This window comes from Diceros bicornis, chromosome 4 (assembly GCF_020826845.1).
Source record: "Diceros bicornis minor isolate mBicDic1 chromosome 4, mDicBic1.mat.cur, whole genome shotgun sequence".
NCBI lineage: Eukaryota > Metazoa > Chordata > Mammalia > Perissodactyla > Rhinocerotidae > Diceros > Diceros bicornis.
The window spans coordinates 3,012,127-3,030,303 of NC_080743.1; the positions used below are offsets into that span (position 1 = coordinate 3,012,127).

An 18,177-nucleotide genomic window follows, 5' to 3' on the forward strand; every position below is an offset into this window, starting at 1 on the left:
TACTCCTTGGTAATGAATTGACTTGATAGCATTAGAGGGTATTAAGAAAGACGGGTGAGTCTTGGGGTTGAACAATGTCCACAAAGCAGGCTCGATGACTTCCCAAGGTTCTTGTCCTTTGGTCTGAGCATACGAGGCCACTGCTTAGTCCTTTCTGACCTCGTAAAACATGGATGGTGCCACGTAATTCCGTGGGATACTGGATGAATGCCCAATGAACCTGTGAGGTGGTCTCCTCCCATGAAATCCCTCCAGCGTTATCCTGTGCAGTGATACTTGTCCTTCTTCTTTCGGGGTGAAGCTGTCTTTGAAGGCAGGCACCATGTCTTAACCTTTGGTTTCCTAACCTCGTGTACCTGTGTCAGTGCTGAGCCTAATGAGAAAAGAAAAGCCTAGAACAAGGTTTCCCATGGTGTTTGGGTGTGTGGAAGGATACTAACTCCATGAGAGGGTTCGGGGTTCAATGAAAATTGGGAGACTTGGGTATTCACAATGATATTAGCATTTGAAGATTCCAGAATATTCGACTGTAAGGAATCCTGTTTGTACAGTTTTACCTAAGCATGGTTCACTGCATATGTCCTTTTCTGGTGGTCTATCCAGTAACACCTGCCCCACAGACCCGTGTGGGGAGCACTGGGCAAGGTGGGTCCGAGGCCTGGAGCCAAGAAGGAGTCCCCGGTGTTGACCGGCTGGGATCAGCCTGAAGACGGGACAGCCCACGCTGCTCCCCTCTCGCCTGACAGGCCTTCAGATGCTAGCGGCAGCTTGCAGGTCCAGTCCTCTCCAGGCTACCCGCCCCGAGTTCTCCAGCTGTCCCTCGCTTCACCTTGTCTGTGTACCCAGCACCAGCTTCTAGGTGCTTCCAAGTTCACCACTGCCCCTCGTAGAAGATCATGTCCGGAACTGAGCCCAGATCCTCCGGGACTGACCTGACAAGTAAAAAGCAGATTGAGAAGATTATGTCTAGAGAACTGGGCACTGTACTTTTCTTGATAGAACTTTCAATTATGTTAGCTTTTAGGACATTTCATAATACTGTTTAGCCCAGGTAATGTTGCGGATAATAAACCTCTTTAAGTTTTTACTCGAGGAGCATTTGCCAAGAAAAGTCCCCCATGTTACATTTGTGGAGTTGACTTCTCTGAACCCAAGTATTAGACTTTAAACTATTCCTTGTTTAAGTTTCTTCTTGTTTATTTATTTATAAACCCACTCAACAGACACTAAGTGCCAACCATGGCTTTATCTTCCTTCTCATATCTTTCACATCCAAAGAGAGAATGCATCATGAGAATAATCCACAAGCTCTTTCAATCTCTCTTTGAAAAAAGAAAATTGTTCTGTAATGTTTCTGAGATAAACATTTTAAAAACCAGGCTGCCTAGCCAGCGGTCTCCACGGCTGTGGATGAGTGCCGCTGAACTTAACTGCCCTTCTGATCTCCTTATTTATGGGGAGCTCGTTTCCTCTGACTGTGTCCCTCACCGGCGAGTGCTCCCAACGGTTCCTTCACCGAGTTTCTCAGGGTGGACATGAGTGATTCTACAAGCTTTGAAATATTTGAATTCTGCAGCTTAATTGGGTACAGGGTAATTTATTTCTGTATTTTTCCAGGCGAGAGCAGAGGCACTTTCTCAGGAAAGCCTCCCTAACCTTCCAGGGCGGGTCAGGTCCCCTTGTTATTGGGGTTCATGGCACCACACACTTCTCCTTTGTCGCACACGTTGCAGCTGTAATTTTACAGTTATTTGTGATTATTTGGTTAATGTCTGTTGGCTCCATTGGACTGTAAGTTCCATGAGGACAGGAGTCACGTCTGCCTAATTCTCCATTGTATCCCCAGAGCCTCCTGTAAAGCATAGAATAGGTGCTCAGCAAACACTTGTTGAATGAATGAGTGAACACACTATTCACTTGGCACCCTCCATTTAGACCAACTGAATCCTGGTGTTGGAGAGGAAAGGACTTTAAAAGCCATTCCATATAATTTCCTGTGTGTTGCTGGACTCACAGTTGACCATCAGTCTTCTTCTGCTGAAACACCCACCTCGGTGGGGAATTCCCACCTCCCCTCTTGCAGCAGTCTGGGACTTGTGGGGACTCAACACAACTCCCACTGCATAGTCCAGTGCTGGGGACTCAAGGTCTTTTTGAGAGGAGATGAACTTTTATAGAAGAAAAGGAGAAGTTTACTTGCAAAGAGGTGCAAAGGAGTCAGCCTTCAGAGGAACGGGCTCACCAAGTAAAACAAACCACCAGCATTTAAAAGCACAGGGCATAGTATTACTAATGTTCCCAAGCAGACATGAGTCTGTTCGTGGTGAAGAAACGGCAGCTGTCCCGTGATTATCGTGGCCACAGAGGCGAGGACACGTCCGCAGACGTCAGCATCACAAATGCCAGGGAGAAAGGTGTTTTGTTAGACACTCGGAAATGGGCACCAGAACTAGACGGGGGAACCTGTTATTTTTGGTTGATCTCATGGTGCAAAGTTGTTTTTCCCCCTAACTGTGGATGACGATGTACGTGTTTATACACAGTGGGGGAGGGCAAAATGGCCAGTTTTATCCCACCTTGAACTTGTTGGGAAATTGGGAAGGACACAGAAAGTGAAGTCACTGGATAGAGTAGAATGTCACTGCTTTTGAAACTCTTCCTCAGGGGATGGGGGGTTTGGGAAGAGGGATGGGAAACCAGATTGAAGATCAACTTAGTGTCACCAGGAAATATGCCAGCAGATTGTGATCTGGTCGCGTCTAGGGGTCAGCAGTATTTTTTCCTGCCCCGTCTTTAAAAGGTCCTAGTGATTATGCATCTTATGGGAGTGATAACTTGAAGAAGGGCAGATCAATGCTTTGCAGATTTCTTTTCATTTTAATTTCTTATAAAAGTCCTTCATGTTTGTACTTCTTTTCATCAACTCATTCCTCAAAGTTTATTGAACTTCGACAGTATCCCCAACACTGTGTTAGGCTCAGGGGACTCAGTGTGGGGGCGCGACCTCCCTGTGGAGGCTCCGTGGAGTCCACATTTGGGGAAGGAGGTCAGACCCTGGCCGGGTAATTAGCAGTGTGCAGAGTGATGGAGGGCGCAGTGCGGGGGCTCTGGGAGCCTATCCTCAGGCACCTGACCTGGTTCTGGGGTGGGGGTGAGGTTTTCTGTCTAGTTCTGCCCATTCTAATCTGCATAGCTCTTGAGTAAATTTTCCTGTAGGTGAAGCCTCTGCGGGGAGGGTAGAGCATCCCGTCTCTGGAGATTTCCCAGACAGAATACGCCAATGGAACTAGGCTGATGTCCTGATTAGAACTAACTCAGTTAACTGTTACCTGCACGTCTGTCTCCCTCACCCATATGTCTGTGCTCGCCTGTGCGGCAGGTAACCTGTCTTATTCATCTGGGTATTCTCGCATGTGCTTGGAACGTGGTGGGCACAGATTCATATTTGTTAAGTATGAAATGGAGTTGGGGTTAAGACACAGTTCCTGCCCATCAGGCGCTTACTCCCTTCCTCCAAAGGAAACAAGGTTCCAGCGGCAGTCACGACGCAGTGCAGGATTCATTGCCAAATGGAAAGTCTGGGGGTTGCTGGGGGAGAGCCCCCTGAGGGCTGGAGTGATCTGGAACACGCTGCCTGAGGAGCTTACCCTTCCTTTCAGAGTGAAGTCATTTGTGCAGTGGAAGCCACAGAGGACAGGACTGTGGACAGAGCAGGTCTGCTGAACCTCCTGCCAGTCTCCTGGGCTCTGACCATCCTTTGGGCGAATCCTTGAGAGCTGACAGTATGCCAGGCACCAGCTGGGACACACTCATAGTCTAGGGCGGGGTGAGAACAGACAGGGTCTGACAGAATAGGGGTCAGAGCGGAGGGCAACGAGGAAGGTGTGCTGGATGGCGGAGTTGAAAGGAACTGCAGGCTTGTAGGTATATGTGGAGTGGAAATTTCCAGGCAGCCAGATCAGCATGTTCAGGAGACTGAAGGAGAGAGAGGGATAGGCAGAGAAAGAGACGGAGACAGAGACCGACAGACAGACGCTAGTGATTCTAGAAAACTCCATGTTGCTCTTTTTCAGCTGCCACGTCTGCATTCGCAGACCTGTCACCTGGCAGGGGCCCGGGCACTGCCGAGATCCCCATACCGAAAGATGGAACCTAATCCCTAAGCTGTTAGCGTGTGGCTCACTCAGCAAGGGTTGACATTTTTCTTGGCTGAGACCCGGAGTGTGTCCTGACTGAGCCGAGTTTATACTTGTCACAAGGTGCTGATGAGGCCCAAGCAAAGCGACAGGTGTTTGAAGATGCGGAAAGGACAGCATTCCCATGCGCTCAGTTGGTTCCTGAGCTGGACCAAGTATGAAGAGACCCCTGCAAAATCTGGCGCTGCCTTTGTGTCAGCCCCGGCTGGTGCTGCTTGCTGGCAGTGTCTCCTTTTTCTCGTAGTTAAGTGAGCTTGGCTGCTTTCACTTTTTTTAAATTCAAAAGAATGATGCCAGTAATTCATATTCATAACAGGAAAATTAGATAAGGAAGAAGAGAAAGCACTGTAATCCCACTGCCCAGAGAAAAGAGCATATTGGGTTATATTTCATTATCTTCCCCAATATGTACAGCTAAGGGACGTTATTTTTGAAAGCTTAATAAGGTAGTGGAAAGTATTAATTTTCCCTAAAAGTTTTCTATTTTTCCCTTATTAATAGTATCTTGCATCTGTATAGTACTTAACAGTTTATAAAGTATTTCTACTCTATCACAGTAAAGTCACAATTGAGGGAGACAGGTAACATTATTCCCATTTTACAGTCAAAGAAACTGAGGCTCAGAGACGTTAAGTGACTTGTCCAAATTCAAACAGCGTTTAAGTGACAAAGTCTCAGATTCAGGTTTTCTGACTCTTAAGTATAAAGCATTTTCCATTGAACCACAACTGCAAAAACAGCAATAGCTTTAGAAACACATACACACAGCACTGCCCTTTTTTCATTAGTAACTTGTCATCGTTCATCAGAACCCTAAAGAAAATGAGATTTACCCAGATTTCCTGAGTATTAGGCAGAGTCATCCAGAGTTTTGATACATCCACAGTGATTAGTGAGATTAATCAGAATTTCCAAAGAGGCTGGGAATGTGCCGATGGGGTAGAATGTTTGTTTATGTTATCCAAGGCAGATAGAGAGTTTGTTTATAATATTAGGTGTGTGATTTAGTTATCTGCAAGTAACTTGATCAGAGTTGGGTAAGATTTTTAGATTTTATTTTCATTTCCACATAAAGGAAAGCCAAATTCTTTACTTACAGCTGGAAAAACACAAAGGAACAATGCCCCCCCCCATGCTTTCAGTCTAGCCTAAAAAAAGAAAAGAAAAAGGAGGAAGAAACCCTAGGAGAGCGCAGACAAATAATTCCAAGCTGTATATTCTGTCATGAATTCTCAATATATTGGGTAAGCTGCCAGGCCCTTGCTTCTCAGGATGAACTATTGCCAAAACATATCATCATTTGCAAAAACTGTAAGGATCAGAGAGCTAACTTTTTGTTCCTTGAGATAGCAGGAAAGGCAAGTAAAAGTCCATAGATATAAAATAGGTAAACATTTCCAAAATTTGTTATATAAAGCGCTAGAAGTATTGCCTACTATCTATGGTTTTGCCAGCATCCAGGACTGTTTTTCCTAAAAGCAATATCTTACTGAAGAGAAAATCTTTTGAAAAAAAAAAGTTGTATGTTTTTATGAACCAAAAAGAGAAAGAGAAAATGTTGGAGTAGATTAATTCGTTCATGCACTTCTTCGCTATTAGTTATTTACCACATCCCATGTGCTATGTTAATCACCAGACTTAGTCACAAGGATAAATAAGAGATGCCTCCAAGAAATGCACAGTTAGTGAGGTGAAAGGCTCGTAAATAGATGATTGAAGCTCAAGGAGGATGACACTGCACCAGATGCTTAGAGTGGTTGCTGTAGGAGAAGGAGAAAGTAGCTCATCACTGCCCAGGGACGCTGGGCGCTGGTCTCAGAGAGGACGTTTGAGCTGGGTGTGAAAGGATTAAGGGGAAGTAACAAACCTACCTCATGCCCACTGCATCGCCAGCACTGTGCTAGATACTCCTGACAGTTCTAAGGAGACCAAGACCCCGGGGAGGTCGAAAAGGGCCGACGGGCACGTAAAGAAGTCAACGTGTGATAATATGCAAAGCACCACGAGAGAGAGGCGGTACCGAGTCCTACTCGGCAGTCGGAAAGTGGAGCTCAATGTCGGCTGCTTTTTTTTAAAATAGGAGGTTAAAGGGAAAAGTGTGAGTTCTGTTCCACGTCAGGCTCTTGGGAAAGGGTCTCGATGCATGTAAGCACCTCCAGAGGAGCCATCTGGGTATTTTTGTACAGATTTTAGCAAGGACCTGAGCAGCAGGCAGATGAGCCATGGTTTCTTTAACCAAATCCCCATTGGTTAAAGAAAGATGTCCTGGGACTGGGGTGGCTGGATCCACAAGGAGGTCCATTTCTCAGGTTCGATCCTGTTGCCAGCTTGCTCTGCCGCAGGCCGAGCCCTCCCTCCGCAGCGTGCTGGGACCCCACACAGCTCCTCCCATGCGAGGTGTTCTCGGTTTAAACCTGTAGCCCTTCGTCAAGCATGTAGCGGTTTCTTATTGTGGTCTTACCTTTAACTTGTCTTCTTAAAAATAGTGCTGGCTTTTTATCATGTTCATCAGGTGCCTGTGTTTATTCTTAGGAGAATTGCCTGTTTATGTCCTAGGCCTGTTTTTCTGTTGAGGTTTTGCCTTTTTCTTATTAATATATGTGAGTTTTTTTTCTATATTGAGTGTATTAAACATCTACTTTATGTGGCAAATGTGTTTTTTAAAGTTTGCCAGTGGCCTTTTAATTTTATCTATGGTAGTTTTGCTGATAGAAATGCTAATTTTTAACTAGACAAATATATGGATTTTTTTATTTGATGAATTCTGAATTGACATGTACTTGCCATCTCCAATATTTTAAAAAACATTTGTCTGTATCTTCTAGTATTTAAAAGTTTTTAATTTTTACATTTGAATGTATAATCTCTCTGGAATTCTTTGTGGTATGGAATTTTATAGGGAAAAAAACTGAATTTTTTTCCAACTGTTTAGCTAGTTATCCAAATACTATTTAAAAAGCAGTCTGTTCTTTTCCTGCAGCCTTGAAGTGATACCTTTGTCATGTCTTCAAGGCTCATGTGGGTTTGGGTCTCTTTCCAGATGCTCACTTTTGTTCCATTAAGCTACCAGACTATTTTAATTATTGAAAATTTACAGTGGTGGTGTTCTTGTGCTGTTTGTTTATTTAAGATTTATTGTGTTTTTTCTGCTCACAGTCATACTTTATAATTGATGTATCAAGTTCCACCAATTATTCCACAGACATTTTTATTGACGTTTGCCTTCAATTTCTAAATTACTTTGGGAAGCATCAACTTCTTTTCAGTATTATGTTGCCTTTTATTTAATATGTGGTTCCTTCCATGTGTGTATTCAAGTTCCTCAGTGAAGTTTGATGACTCTCTGGGTTGGGTCTCCAAGTTTACTGTTGAGTCTGTTCTCAAGGGTTTTGGAGCAATCATGGTTCTCACAGCTGCTTGTCGTCCCCGACCAGGTTCTGACCACATCCGTGAGAAGGACGGACTCTGGGCTGTCCTCGCTTGGCTCTCCATTCTCGCCACCCGCAAACAGAGCGTGGAGGACATTCTTAAAGATCACTGGCAAAAATATGGCCGGAATTTCTTCACCAGGTGAGTCACAGCCTGGCCAAGGCACAGAGGAAGGCGGGCAGGTAGGCAGAGAGAACTCGCACGCATACAGACTTTCCTGTCTTAAGTGATAATAAAACCCTAGTTCATCCAGCCTCTACCAATTGGGGGTTTTAAGATAGTTTAGTCAGGGTCAAGATGAAGTCAACTTTTATGTTAGCCGTAAAGAATGAGGCTTAAAAAATGTAGTTAACATATTCAAAAGAATAAATGTTTTGTAAGCCTTTTAATTTTATTTATTTATCTATTTTTCCCCCAAAGCCCTAGTAGATAGTTGTATGTCATGGCTGCACATCCTTCTAGTTGCTGTATGTGGGATGCGGCCTCAGCATGGCCGGAGAAGCGGTGCGTCGGGATCCGAACCCGGGCCGCCAGCAGCAGAGCGCACGCACTTAACTGCTAAGCCACGGGGCCGGCCCTGTAAGCCTTTTAAATGTGCCTGTGAGGTGGACATAATAATAGTGTTGGATTTAGATTCAGAAGAATGGATTAGAATTTTATTTCTACCCCTAGTATATCGGAAAGCCCTTTAACTTCTCTCTGTGCTCAGTTTTCTCATTTGTAGAAATGGAAATAACAGTCCAGTTATGAGTGGACTGAATGAAACATGAGTCTGAAAGTGTTTTACAAACTCTAGGCACTAAAAGTATGGAAACTTTTTCTGAAATTATGGAAACAATCATGCCTAGTCTAAATCAACTTTTCTGAGTCATTAAAATAGGTCCCTAAAGGCAGTGTACTTGTCAATACTTCATTCATGGCTTCAGTAAACATTGACTGTGTGTGCCTACTTTCTGCCAGGCACTGGGATTCAGCAGGTTCAGAATACTTAAAATACTTAGTCATTCTTCTTTACTCTGCATACTTCTGTTTTTAAGAAGCATTAACTTTTTTTTTCCAGTAGTGCTTTTCACTAATTTCACTTTGCCTTTCCCCCAGTAAGTGTGAAAATCTAACAAGATTTTTCCTAGACCTCACAATTCTAATTATGGAAAGAAAATATAAGAAAAAGGATATTAGATAAATTATTTATCTGTAAGAAATGTATAGGTGTAATTTCTCTGGACTTCAGTTGCCTTTTCTATAAAATAGGTGAGTTTGACTAGAGAAGTTAAAAAATATATCTCGGATTTAATAGTCTGTGATCTCTGGATAGTCAAGAAAGAATTCAACCTTAAGCAACATGGTCTCCTTATCAGAATCCTTCTACCAACTTTGGACGAGTTCATTGCTGTCTCCCTCCCTCAAGTTATTCTTTTGTGGAAGGCGTAAGCAGTATTGGCCACGGGGTCCCACACAATAGTCCTGGGTACCAGGGTGAGAACCTCCACTTCGTAAGAACCAGAAAAACCTGGGAACTCTGAACAGCAGCCATGAACTCTCTGGAGCCTAGAGTATCATGAAGGCAGGACCGTGTCTGTTTTTGTGCTCCCTGGTGTCCCCAGACACCTTGCTCACAGTGACGCTCAGTAAATACGCTTTGAGCAGCTCAACGAATGCGTCGACCAGTGACTGGGAGCCGAGTGGAATGAAAGGTTGGGAGGGTTTGTTCAGAGAAAGGGTCACTCTTGAATCCGTTGAAAGTCTCCATCTAATAACCGTTTTAATATATTTTTAATAATTTCAAATAACTTCACATTCAAACTTCAAATAATTTCAAATTTCAAGTATTACAAATAAAGTCCTTAGAGCCTGCCTTTATGGCGTTAAGACTCCATTATACCCTCCGTTTATTTAACAAAAGTGCTAGGCACTTCTGCACGCGCACCTCGCCTCGCGTTGTTTCATGGCAGCAAGTAACAAAACAGTTATGGATAAGGCAGCTGAGATTCTGAGAGAAGCAGCAGCTTGCCCCTAGTTGCAAGTTTGTAACCAACCGAGGCTGGATTCATAGCTCGTCTGTCTGATTCCAAAGCCCAGGTTCATTCCATTATACCCTCTGTGCCTCAGATTTATAGAGCATTTCCCTCGGACACCCAGAGGTCACTGATATACAGCCCAAACACCTGGCTGTAATGTCTTGCTGTTGATCGTTTTACCTAGCGGAAAGAGCTGGCTTAAGGATAGGGGACCCTGTCCTTGATTCGTGGAATCCCGGAGCAGAAGAGGTTGGCCTTCATTCCCCGGTATTTCTCAGGTCTCAGAGGTGTCATCTTGCACATATCATATTTGTTTCACTATGGCAAATAAATATAGACTCTGCTATCTTGAGCCTCTGAAAAATAACTCTCTCAAGGGGGTGCGTGCCACTAGGTCAGGAAAAGCCACCTGTGAGAGTCTTGAACCTCGTAAGAAAGAAGTCAAGAGCAATTCTTGGAGGAAAAGTAACAGTCATAGAATTTCATTGTGAGGCACTTTTTTTCTTGGCCCTTTCACACCCACACCGGGCCTCCTCTGTCAGGTGAACCCAAAGCACTTTGGACCAGAATCCACTCTCCCTGAAAGGAGATTTCAGATTAAAGAGTTGGGTTTGGCTCCTTCAGCTGCTCAGTGAGCACTTGGCCTTACTTGAGGAAGCTCCTGTGGGGACTGGAACACTCCTTGGCCAAAACCTTGGCAGCCTCAGGCGGGCCCCAGATGGAGAGCGGTCCCAGCGTTTATCCCGAAGAAGCTCCCGGAGTTGGAAAGAGAAGGGCCTGAGTCGCGTGCTCCCTTCTGCAGAGTTCTCCAGAGATAGCACTGCTTCTAATCCTGCCTCCTCAGGATGTGGCGATTAAATGTTGGATAGTGTCTCTCTAACGCCTTTGAAACTTCTAAGAGCTTTATTCAGCAGAAAAGCCGAGATGGGAGTTTGCTGCTTATTCAGAAGCTCCTAAGCCTTCCCTGAAATCCTCCAAACCCTTCCTTTCATGCCTGGCCTGCTCCATCCCCAGGGGCGGACAAGGCCGTCTTTTACCAGTTTCTTCTGAAGTTAGATTTGGGGGGGCGAGGGGGGGCAGAGACGGACAAACAACATGAAGACAGTGCTGATACACCTGGGCGTGGTCTGGGCCTCAACTCCGTGATTTCTTCCAGGTACGACTACGAGGAGGTGGGAGCCGAGGGCGCAAACAAAATGATGAAGGACTTGGAGGCCCTGATAACTGATCGCTCCTTCGTGGGGAAACAGTTCTCCGAGGGGGACAAAGTTTACACCGTGGAGAAAATTGATAACTTTGAATACAGTGATCCAGTGGACGGAAGCGTTTCAAGAAATCAGGTAGTGGGGCCAGCCTGGTGGCGCAAGCGGTTAAGTGTGCGTGCTCCTCTTTGGTGGCCTGGGGTTCACTGGTTCAGATCCCTGGCACGCACCGACGCACCACTTGTCAGGCCGTGCTGTGCCAGGCGTCCCATATAAAAAAGTGGAGGAAGATGGGCATGGATGTTAGCCTAGGGCCAGTCTTCCTCAGCAAAAAGAGGAGGATTGGCAGATGTTAGCTCACCGCCGATCTTCCTCACAAAAATAAAAGAGAAATCAGGTAGGAACAGAGTTATGTGTATGTGGGAGAGAGGCCTCAGAGCTTCATCTCTGAAATCTCAAGAGAAAAAGGAAAAAGGCCTCTTGGGCATTTCTCCTCTGGTGCCTGTTTTTTCTAGGGTGGCCGCTCTCAGCTGGCTTTCTGCTGAGTCACACCTGCCTCGCACATGTCGGCTAGGGAAGGCTTCTGCCCTGGGTCTGTGCGCTCCCCTATGCCCTCGTTCTGGGATTCTTCACCTAGACTCCAGGGGCATTTTTACACCCTCCAGAATTAGATGCGAGATCCATGTTGAGTGTCTGTGCAGAAAGGAGCCCCAGAATCTCAAAAAGGGGGAGAGCTGCTGTCTTAGATATCATCTCCGCTCTTTTCTCTCAGGCGGTTATAGCAGAATGCCAGCATGAGAGTGGCATTTCAGAGACGTTTGTTTGATATGTTCTCACTTCTAAAAAAGAAGGAAAAATGGACAAGCCATTCACAGACACGTTAACTGTTACTATCTGCGGGGTGTGATCTGCAGCCGAGCCTCACCCAGCGCTGCGGGGAAGACGTCACAGTTGAGAAGGGGGACACTGGCTGGGTGGGGACAGCACTGTCGGGGGTTCCCTCGGTGGGTGCCAGGGACCAAGGCTGCAGGCCAGGCCAGCCCTCCTCCAGGCTTCGCACAGGCACCCAGGGCCCAGGGTCCTCTCTCCTCTGGTTCTGTTGCTGCAGAATGGCTCACCACCTGTAGCCGAGACACGGAGACAGTGAAGAGGGACGCGAAGACCTGCTACAGCTTTCCAGTTTGCTTTGTCCTCATGGTCCCGGATCTGTGGCCTGGCCCTTCTCAGGGCATCCGACGGGCTCTGAGGAGATGGGCTGCGGGATTTATCTGAAGTCTCTCTGGGGAGCAGGTGGTGGGTGGGTGGATGGAGCAGGGCCACAACGACCCTCAGTGCCTGGGTCTCCCTTCCTCAATGTCCTAGCACTGTGGCCTCTCTTCCTTATGCCTTTTCACCACCTCTGAGAACTCGGGTCCAGGTGGACAACTGTAGATTATGTCTGAGAAGAGTAGAAGAGGAGTGGCCTGGGGTGGAGGCGGGAAAAGAGGAGGGAGGGGCCCAGGGCATGGCAGAGCAGAGCAGAAGTTTTGTAGCAAAGCCTTCAGGGAGAGCATCCACGAGGAGGGAGGAGCGGGGAGGGCTGCGTGTGCCCGCGTCCTCCTAACCCCGGTGCTGCCCGCCGCGCTCTGGAGGGAAGAAGTCAGCAGCGCCGTGCTGTAGAATCAGAACGTCTGAGTGTTACATGGAAGACCAGGTAGGAGGGGAAATCTTTAGTGGTGAATATAGCATCTGCAGTCAACTGGAAAAAATTGAGAAGCTTCAAGTTGAAACTGTGGGAGAAAGAGACCAGCCCTGGAAGTTTCTAGAAAGCAGGAAATGGTCAACGGGAATGAACTGTATCCTCCCCGTGATGACTAACTCCAGAATGTGCTCTGATTTCACCTGCCGTCTTCACTGCTGAGTGGCAGGATTCAACACTGGGTGGGTTTGGTGACCAAAAGTAGATGAGGAAGAATGTCTTTCCTTCTGGTCGGCCTTTAGCTTTATGCAAAGTGCTTCATTTTATTGAAGAATTGACAAGAGTCATAAAGACTGAAGGGTCCTCATAACTGTCTTGCACAGCTTTCTTCCCTTAGGCTGCGGAATGTCTACCCGGGAGTCCCCACCCTGAAGTCCCCTGAAGCAAGATTATTGAGGACGAGAGATGCTGCCAGGGAGGGAGGGAAGGAGAGGAGGGGGCAGCAGAGAGGGGGCTGGGGGCTTGGCATTCCACCCACAGGGACCCCGCTCTGAGTCCGCACGCATCGGAGGGCGGGGATTGATCACTGGATCCTGCCCGATAGGTCGGGAATAGCCTGTCCTTCTGGGGCATGTGGCCTCCTGTTCTCTGTTTGAGGCTCTCCATCGGTGTTTTGTGAAGAGTTCTTCTCATCTGCCTGAAACCTCTTCTGCTCTGGTTTCAGCCCATTCTGTCCATGTTTCCCTCCTGATCTGGGGATCCAATTTCTACACCTAGTGGCTTATTTATTTATTAAGCTTCAAACTGGAATGGTTCATCCATAAATCACAGGGAAGTGGGGAGAGGCGGGGAGGGCGGCCTGGTGTCCTGCAGCCTCCCGTGGGATGAGGTTCTCCACCTGACGCAGGAATGCTTCTCCCCATGCGCTCAGCCCCCGTCAACGGGATGCAGTGACAGGTGACTCAGGGCAGATTCTTGGGGCTCAACTGCTGCCGTTGATCAAGGATCTAATCCTCTGATTGATCGAATGTGGATGAAATGAGATCTCCAAGTGAACCTCTTGTCGTTTTCCAGCTTTCAGTCTCCCTTCCAGCATGTGAGGGAACAATCTCTGCTTCTCTTTCCAGGGCTTGCGGCTCATTTTTGCAGATGGCTCTCGTATAATCTTTCGCCTGAGTGGCACTGGGAGCGCGGGGGCCACCATCCGGCTGTACATCGACAGCTATGAGAAGGACATTGCCAAGATCCACCAGGACCCCCAGGTAACGCCCAGCCCTGTGCCCGACTAGTTCTTCCTGTAGGAGGGCAACAGTGGTTCCGCCGAGCCCGTGTGGTCACAGCCATTGCTCAGATGCCCAGGCAGGAGGCTCGCTTTTCCCCGTGTCTCTGTCTGTTGTCCTGACAACAGCAAGAGCTAACGATGGTCTGAACACTTGCTGTTTGCCAAGCTCTGTTCTAAACCCATTACATGGATATACTCATTTTGTTCTCAACTGAGGTGGACTCCATTGTTATCCCTACTACACATGGGGAAACTGAGGCACAGAAAGGGGAAGCAGCAGTTAATAAGTTCATACACCTGGCAAGTTCACACACCAGATTCGGGATAACCAACCTTTTAGTCAGCCTCTCACCTGGTGTCCTATCTGTCGCTGATCATTGGCCACTTTGCTTGTCTGACCACCTGCCCCACAGAACACAAGCTGGTTCTAGACTTGTGGAGGGGGGAAGAGACAGTTTCATGGCCCAGCAAGAAGTGTCTTTACGGGAAGGTCTGTGGCCTTGCAGCCTGGTGGTTTGGGTTCCCAGCCCCACCCAAAGAGTCTCTGGAAGTGTGTCAGATGAGGAAGGACCAGGGAGCCAGGGGTGGGACAGAGAGCTCAGAGGACAGCCACCCAAATGGAGGAGCCAAGGGGAGGCAGTGACGCACAGGGGAGTTTCCCCTGTGCGTTCCTCACAACACTCGACTTGGCAGGTGCCTCCCAAGCAGAGCTCCGTGGCCAAAAAGGTGTAGAAGTGTGGTACGTTAGCCCTTCTTGACGATTCACAATCCACACTGCACCTTGAACACGTGGAGTAAAGATACCTGTTTAAATAGCATTTGCTGTATTTATTTTTCCATGAAGGCTTTTTTCTTCTGACACCTAATTAAAACCTGTGACACTCATTTGGAAACCCCTGAAATAGTGATTTTGAGCATATGTTTTCGAGTTAGAGAGATGTTGTTTTAAATTTGGTTTCCGCCACTTAAGAGCTGTGTGTCCCTGGGTAAGTTGCTTCAGTGTTCTGAGTCTTGGTTTCCTTGTCTGTAAAACGGCAGAATACTACCTACCTCACAGAGCTGGTACAGGGATTTAGGGAGACAACAGATGCAAAATTCTCAACACTGTGCCTGGCATAGAGGATCAGCTTTTGAGAAAGAGTGGCTCTTACCGTTGTTTTTATTACAAGAAGAGGGAGGTGAGAGGATGCTTCACTTTTAGTGTTTCCGGTGGCCGGGCTCCAGCTTTAGTCATCGGCAGACCCGTGTTGTGTTATAGGCACCCCTAAAACTTAAACCAAAGGCAGCGATGTCTACACTGTAGACCCGGGGAATAATAGGGCAAGAGGAAAGAGGAAGAAAGTTGTGTTTCTCTGTCTTAATGCCTGGCACTTGGTAGATGCAAAGAATGAATGAAAGACAAGTTTCTTCGGAACCATAGTCCTCAGGAGGTGGGAGGGCACCTACAGGTGCAGGTGCCCAGGTGTACCAGCATTCCAGCTGGCAGAGCCTTCCCCTCCTTGGAGCCGCTGGGCCTCAGCACTTTGTGGGACTGTGGGAGCGCAAGGGGAGTGGCAGGTGGGGGGCTCAGCACGCAGAGCTGGGTCTCCAGCCCTCACCAGGGATGCTGTGTCAGTGGAGATCTGGGTGAGGGAGAGCAGCAGGGCAGTGGAAGATGTGCTACTCTCTGCTCTGCCCTTGAGTCACTTGGTCACATCACCTCTGGGTATCAGTTTCCTCATCTATAAAATGGGCAGTTCGATAAGTAGTTTTCATTTTTTTTAATATTAAAAACATTTATTTAAGCAACCGCAGAATTGTTTTTTTTTTTTTTTCCCTTAAGTGAGAGGTAGATGGGAAGGCAGTATGGTTGCGTTTTGGAAAGATCTCTTTGAGTACTGTGTGGGGAACACATTGGAGGAGGCAGAAGTGGACGTGGAAGCACCATTGTTCCAGGTCAGAGGGAGAACATTGGTTTAGCAAGATCTCGGCGCTGGGCTGGAGAGAGGGGTGCTGCTGAGCAAGATTTAGGAGGGACAAGTCACGTGCTCGCTGACAGATTGGATGAGGGGAATGCGGGAGGAGATGGTGTCAGGGGTGACTCTCAGTTGTTCATTTGCTGTACCTGATAGACGGTGGTGTCGGCGGTTCGCTGAAATAGGGAATGCTGGGCGAGGGTTTGGGGGAAGGAACATGCCTCTGTTGTTAGGTGTGAAGAGTTGGAGGAGCCTTTGGGAAGTGGGCACAGGCGTCGGACATCTGGGTGTGGAGCTCAGAGGCTGGAGCTGTGGATCAACGTCTAGGGAATGTGATGGAAAAGGTCCTCCTCCTTATGTCTCCCTCAGGTCATGCTGGCCCCCCTTATTTCCATCGCGCTGAAGGTGTCCCAGCTCCAGGAGAAGACGGGGCGCACTGCACCCACCGTCATCACCTAAGAAGACGGGCCAGACCGGTACGTCCCTCCACGCCGGCACCTCCACGTCAGCTGATTGAAGAGATGGACAGAAACGGGGTGTGTTCACCCAGGCTTTTAGGATGAGGTTTCCCACCCACCGGTTGATGATGAACGGCACGTTGTCCGGGCACCGCCTGCTGAGAAGCCCCTGGGAAAGAGGGGAAAGGACCCGGGGGCGTAGAGGCATGTCAGTCCGTGTCGTGCCCTGCTGCACCGGGCCGTGTGGTGCTCGTCTCCTTAGCACCCGTCTGTTTACACGGCAGTGGAAGCCGCAGCTTGAGCCTCAGCTGTGAGGCCGTTTTTCATCCTTGGGATGAAGTGACAGCGCAGGCTCCCTCCTCCTTGGCGATCCCTGTCTCCCGTTTACTGTTTACGTGTAATCCAGCAAAATACGGTTTCTGGTACCTTCTCTCCAGTCAGTTCTTTCCTCAGAGTGAGACGTACTTGTCTGCAGACCTGCCTTGTTTTGCAATGGAGTCCCGTTCACACAAATATTTTCGGGATATTAAAGCAAAATAAGCTACTATTTCTTGATGTCTTTTCTTTCTTAACTACAAAATGCTCTTTTGATTTCAGAAAGAAAACAGACTTTTTTTTTGAAGAGGGGGAGAGTATTGTATTTTGTTTTGATGTCCTCGCAAGAAAACAAAATGTTCTCTGTGCTACGTTTAAAATCCTTAGACTCAAGAATTGTCATTTCAGATCTTAGCAGGGCCCACTGAGCCCTGAATCCCTCCACGGTAGATAAGTTAAGCTTGACGTGGTTAACTTGGAATGAGGGAAAGGAAGATGCTTTTCAGGAGATCTGAGAGAGCAGAGCACTGCTGTGATGCAGACGTCTCAGAATCCAGCAGCAGGATTACTGGAATTTGGCTGGAAATCTTGAGCCCATTGGCGTCTTATTCATCTTAGAACATTTATATTCAATGAGTGTGATATAGTGGTTAAAAGTGTAGACTTAGGAGCCAACAGATCTGAGTTTGAATCCCACCTGAGATCTTGAGTGACCTTTGAAGACCATTCTCCTCATCTTTAAAATGGGGCTGACGGTGGTGCAAGCAGTTAAGTGCTCGCACTCTGCTGCGGTGGACCAGGGTTCACCGGTTCGGATCCCGGGCACACATCGACACACCACTTGGAAAGCCATGCTGTGGCGGCATCCCATATGAAGTTGAGGAAGATGGGCACGGGTGTTAGCCCAGGGCCAGTCTTCCTCAGCAAAAAAAGAGGAGGATTGGCAGATGTTAGCACAGGGCTGATCTTCCTCACAAAAAATAAATAAATAAAATGGGGTTGAAAATAGTTCTAGCTTTATAGAGTGGTTGAGAACATTCTGTGAGTGGACCTGTGAAAAGCAGTGGCACCGTATCTAGTCCATTGTAAGCTGTCAAATAAGTGGAAACTAGGATTATGTTCGCAGTATTGTTTCTAGATTTTATTTTATTTTTTTTTAAAGATTTTATTTATTTATTTATTTTTCCCCCAAAGCCCCAGTAGATAGTTGTATGTCATAGCTGCACATCCTTCTAGTTGCTGTATGTGGGACGCGACCTCAGCATGGCCGGAGAAGCGGTGCGTCGGTGCGCGCCAGGGATCCAAACCCGGGCCGCCAGCAGCGGAGCATGCGCACTTAACCGCTAAGCCATGGGGCCAGCCCCTGTTTCTAGATTTTAAAGTAAAGGAAAAACAAAAACCGTAACACTAACATTTGTAACACATTTCATGGTGTGCAAGGCTCTTCCACAGAGTCACTTGCCCCCTGGGCCATTCCAGAGAGGCAGCCTGCTGTGCACCCTCCCCACCCAGAGAGGAGTCCCTGTTCCAGATGGCAGGGTCTTTGTCTGGGGTGAGATTTCCGATGTTGCCCTTTAACAAGGGAGCCAACCCAGCAAACACAGCGGAGCTTCGGCGACAGTGGGACGGTGATGAGAACTTACT

General features: G+C 47.4%; 1 protein-coding gene across 1 annotated transcript in view; it reads left to right on the top strand.

The window, feature by feature from the left end:
* PGM1 (phosphoglucomutase 1) overlaps positions 1 to 16,765 on the top strand; it is a 60,794-nt gene extending 44,029 nt beyond the window's left edge. The window contains exons 8-11 of the mRNA XM_058538213.1: positions 7,631 to 7,766; positions 10,800 to 10,983; positions 13,651 to 13,785; positions 16,130 to 16,765. Of these exons, the coding sequence (XP_058394196.1) occupies positions 7,631 to 7,766; positions 10,800 to 10,983; positions 13,651 to 13,785; positions 16,130 to 16,219 (545 nt within the window). The 3' untranslated portion in view covers positions 16,220 to 16,765. The remainder of the gene's footprint in view (positions 1 to 7,630; positions 7,767 to 10,799; positions 10,984 to 13,650; positions 13,786 to 16,129) is intronic.
* The last annotated feature ends 1,412 nt before the right edge of the window (positions 16,766 to 18,177 follow it).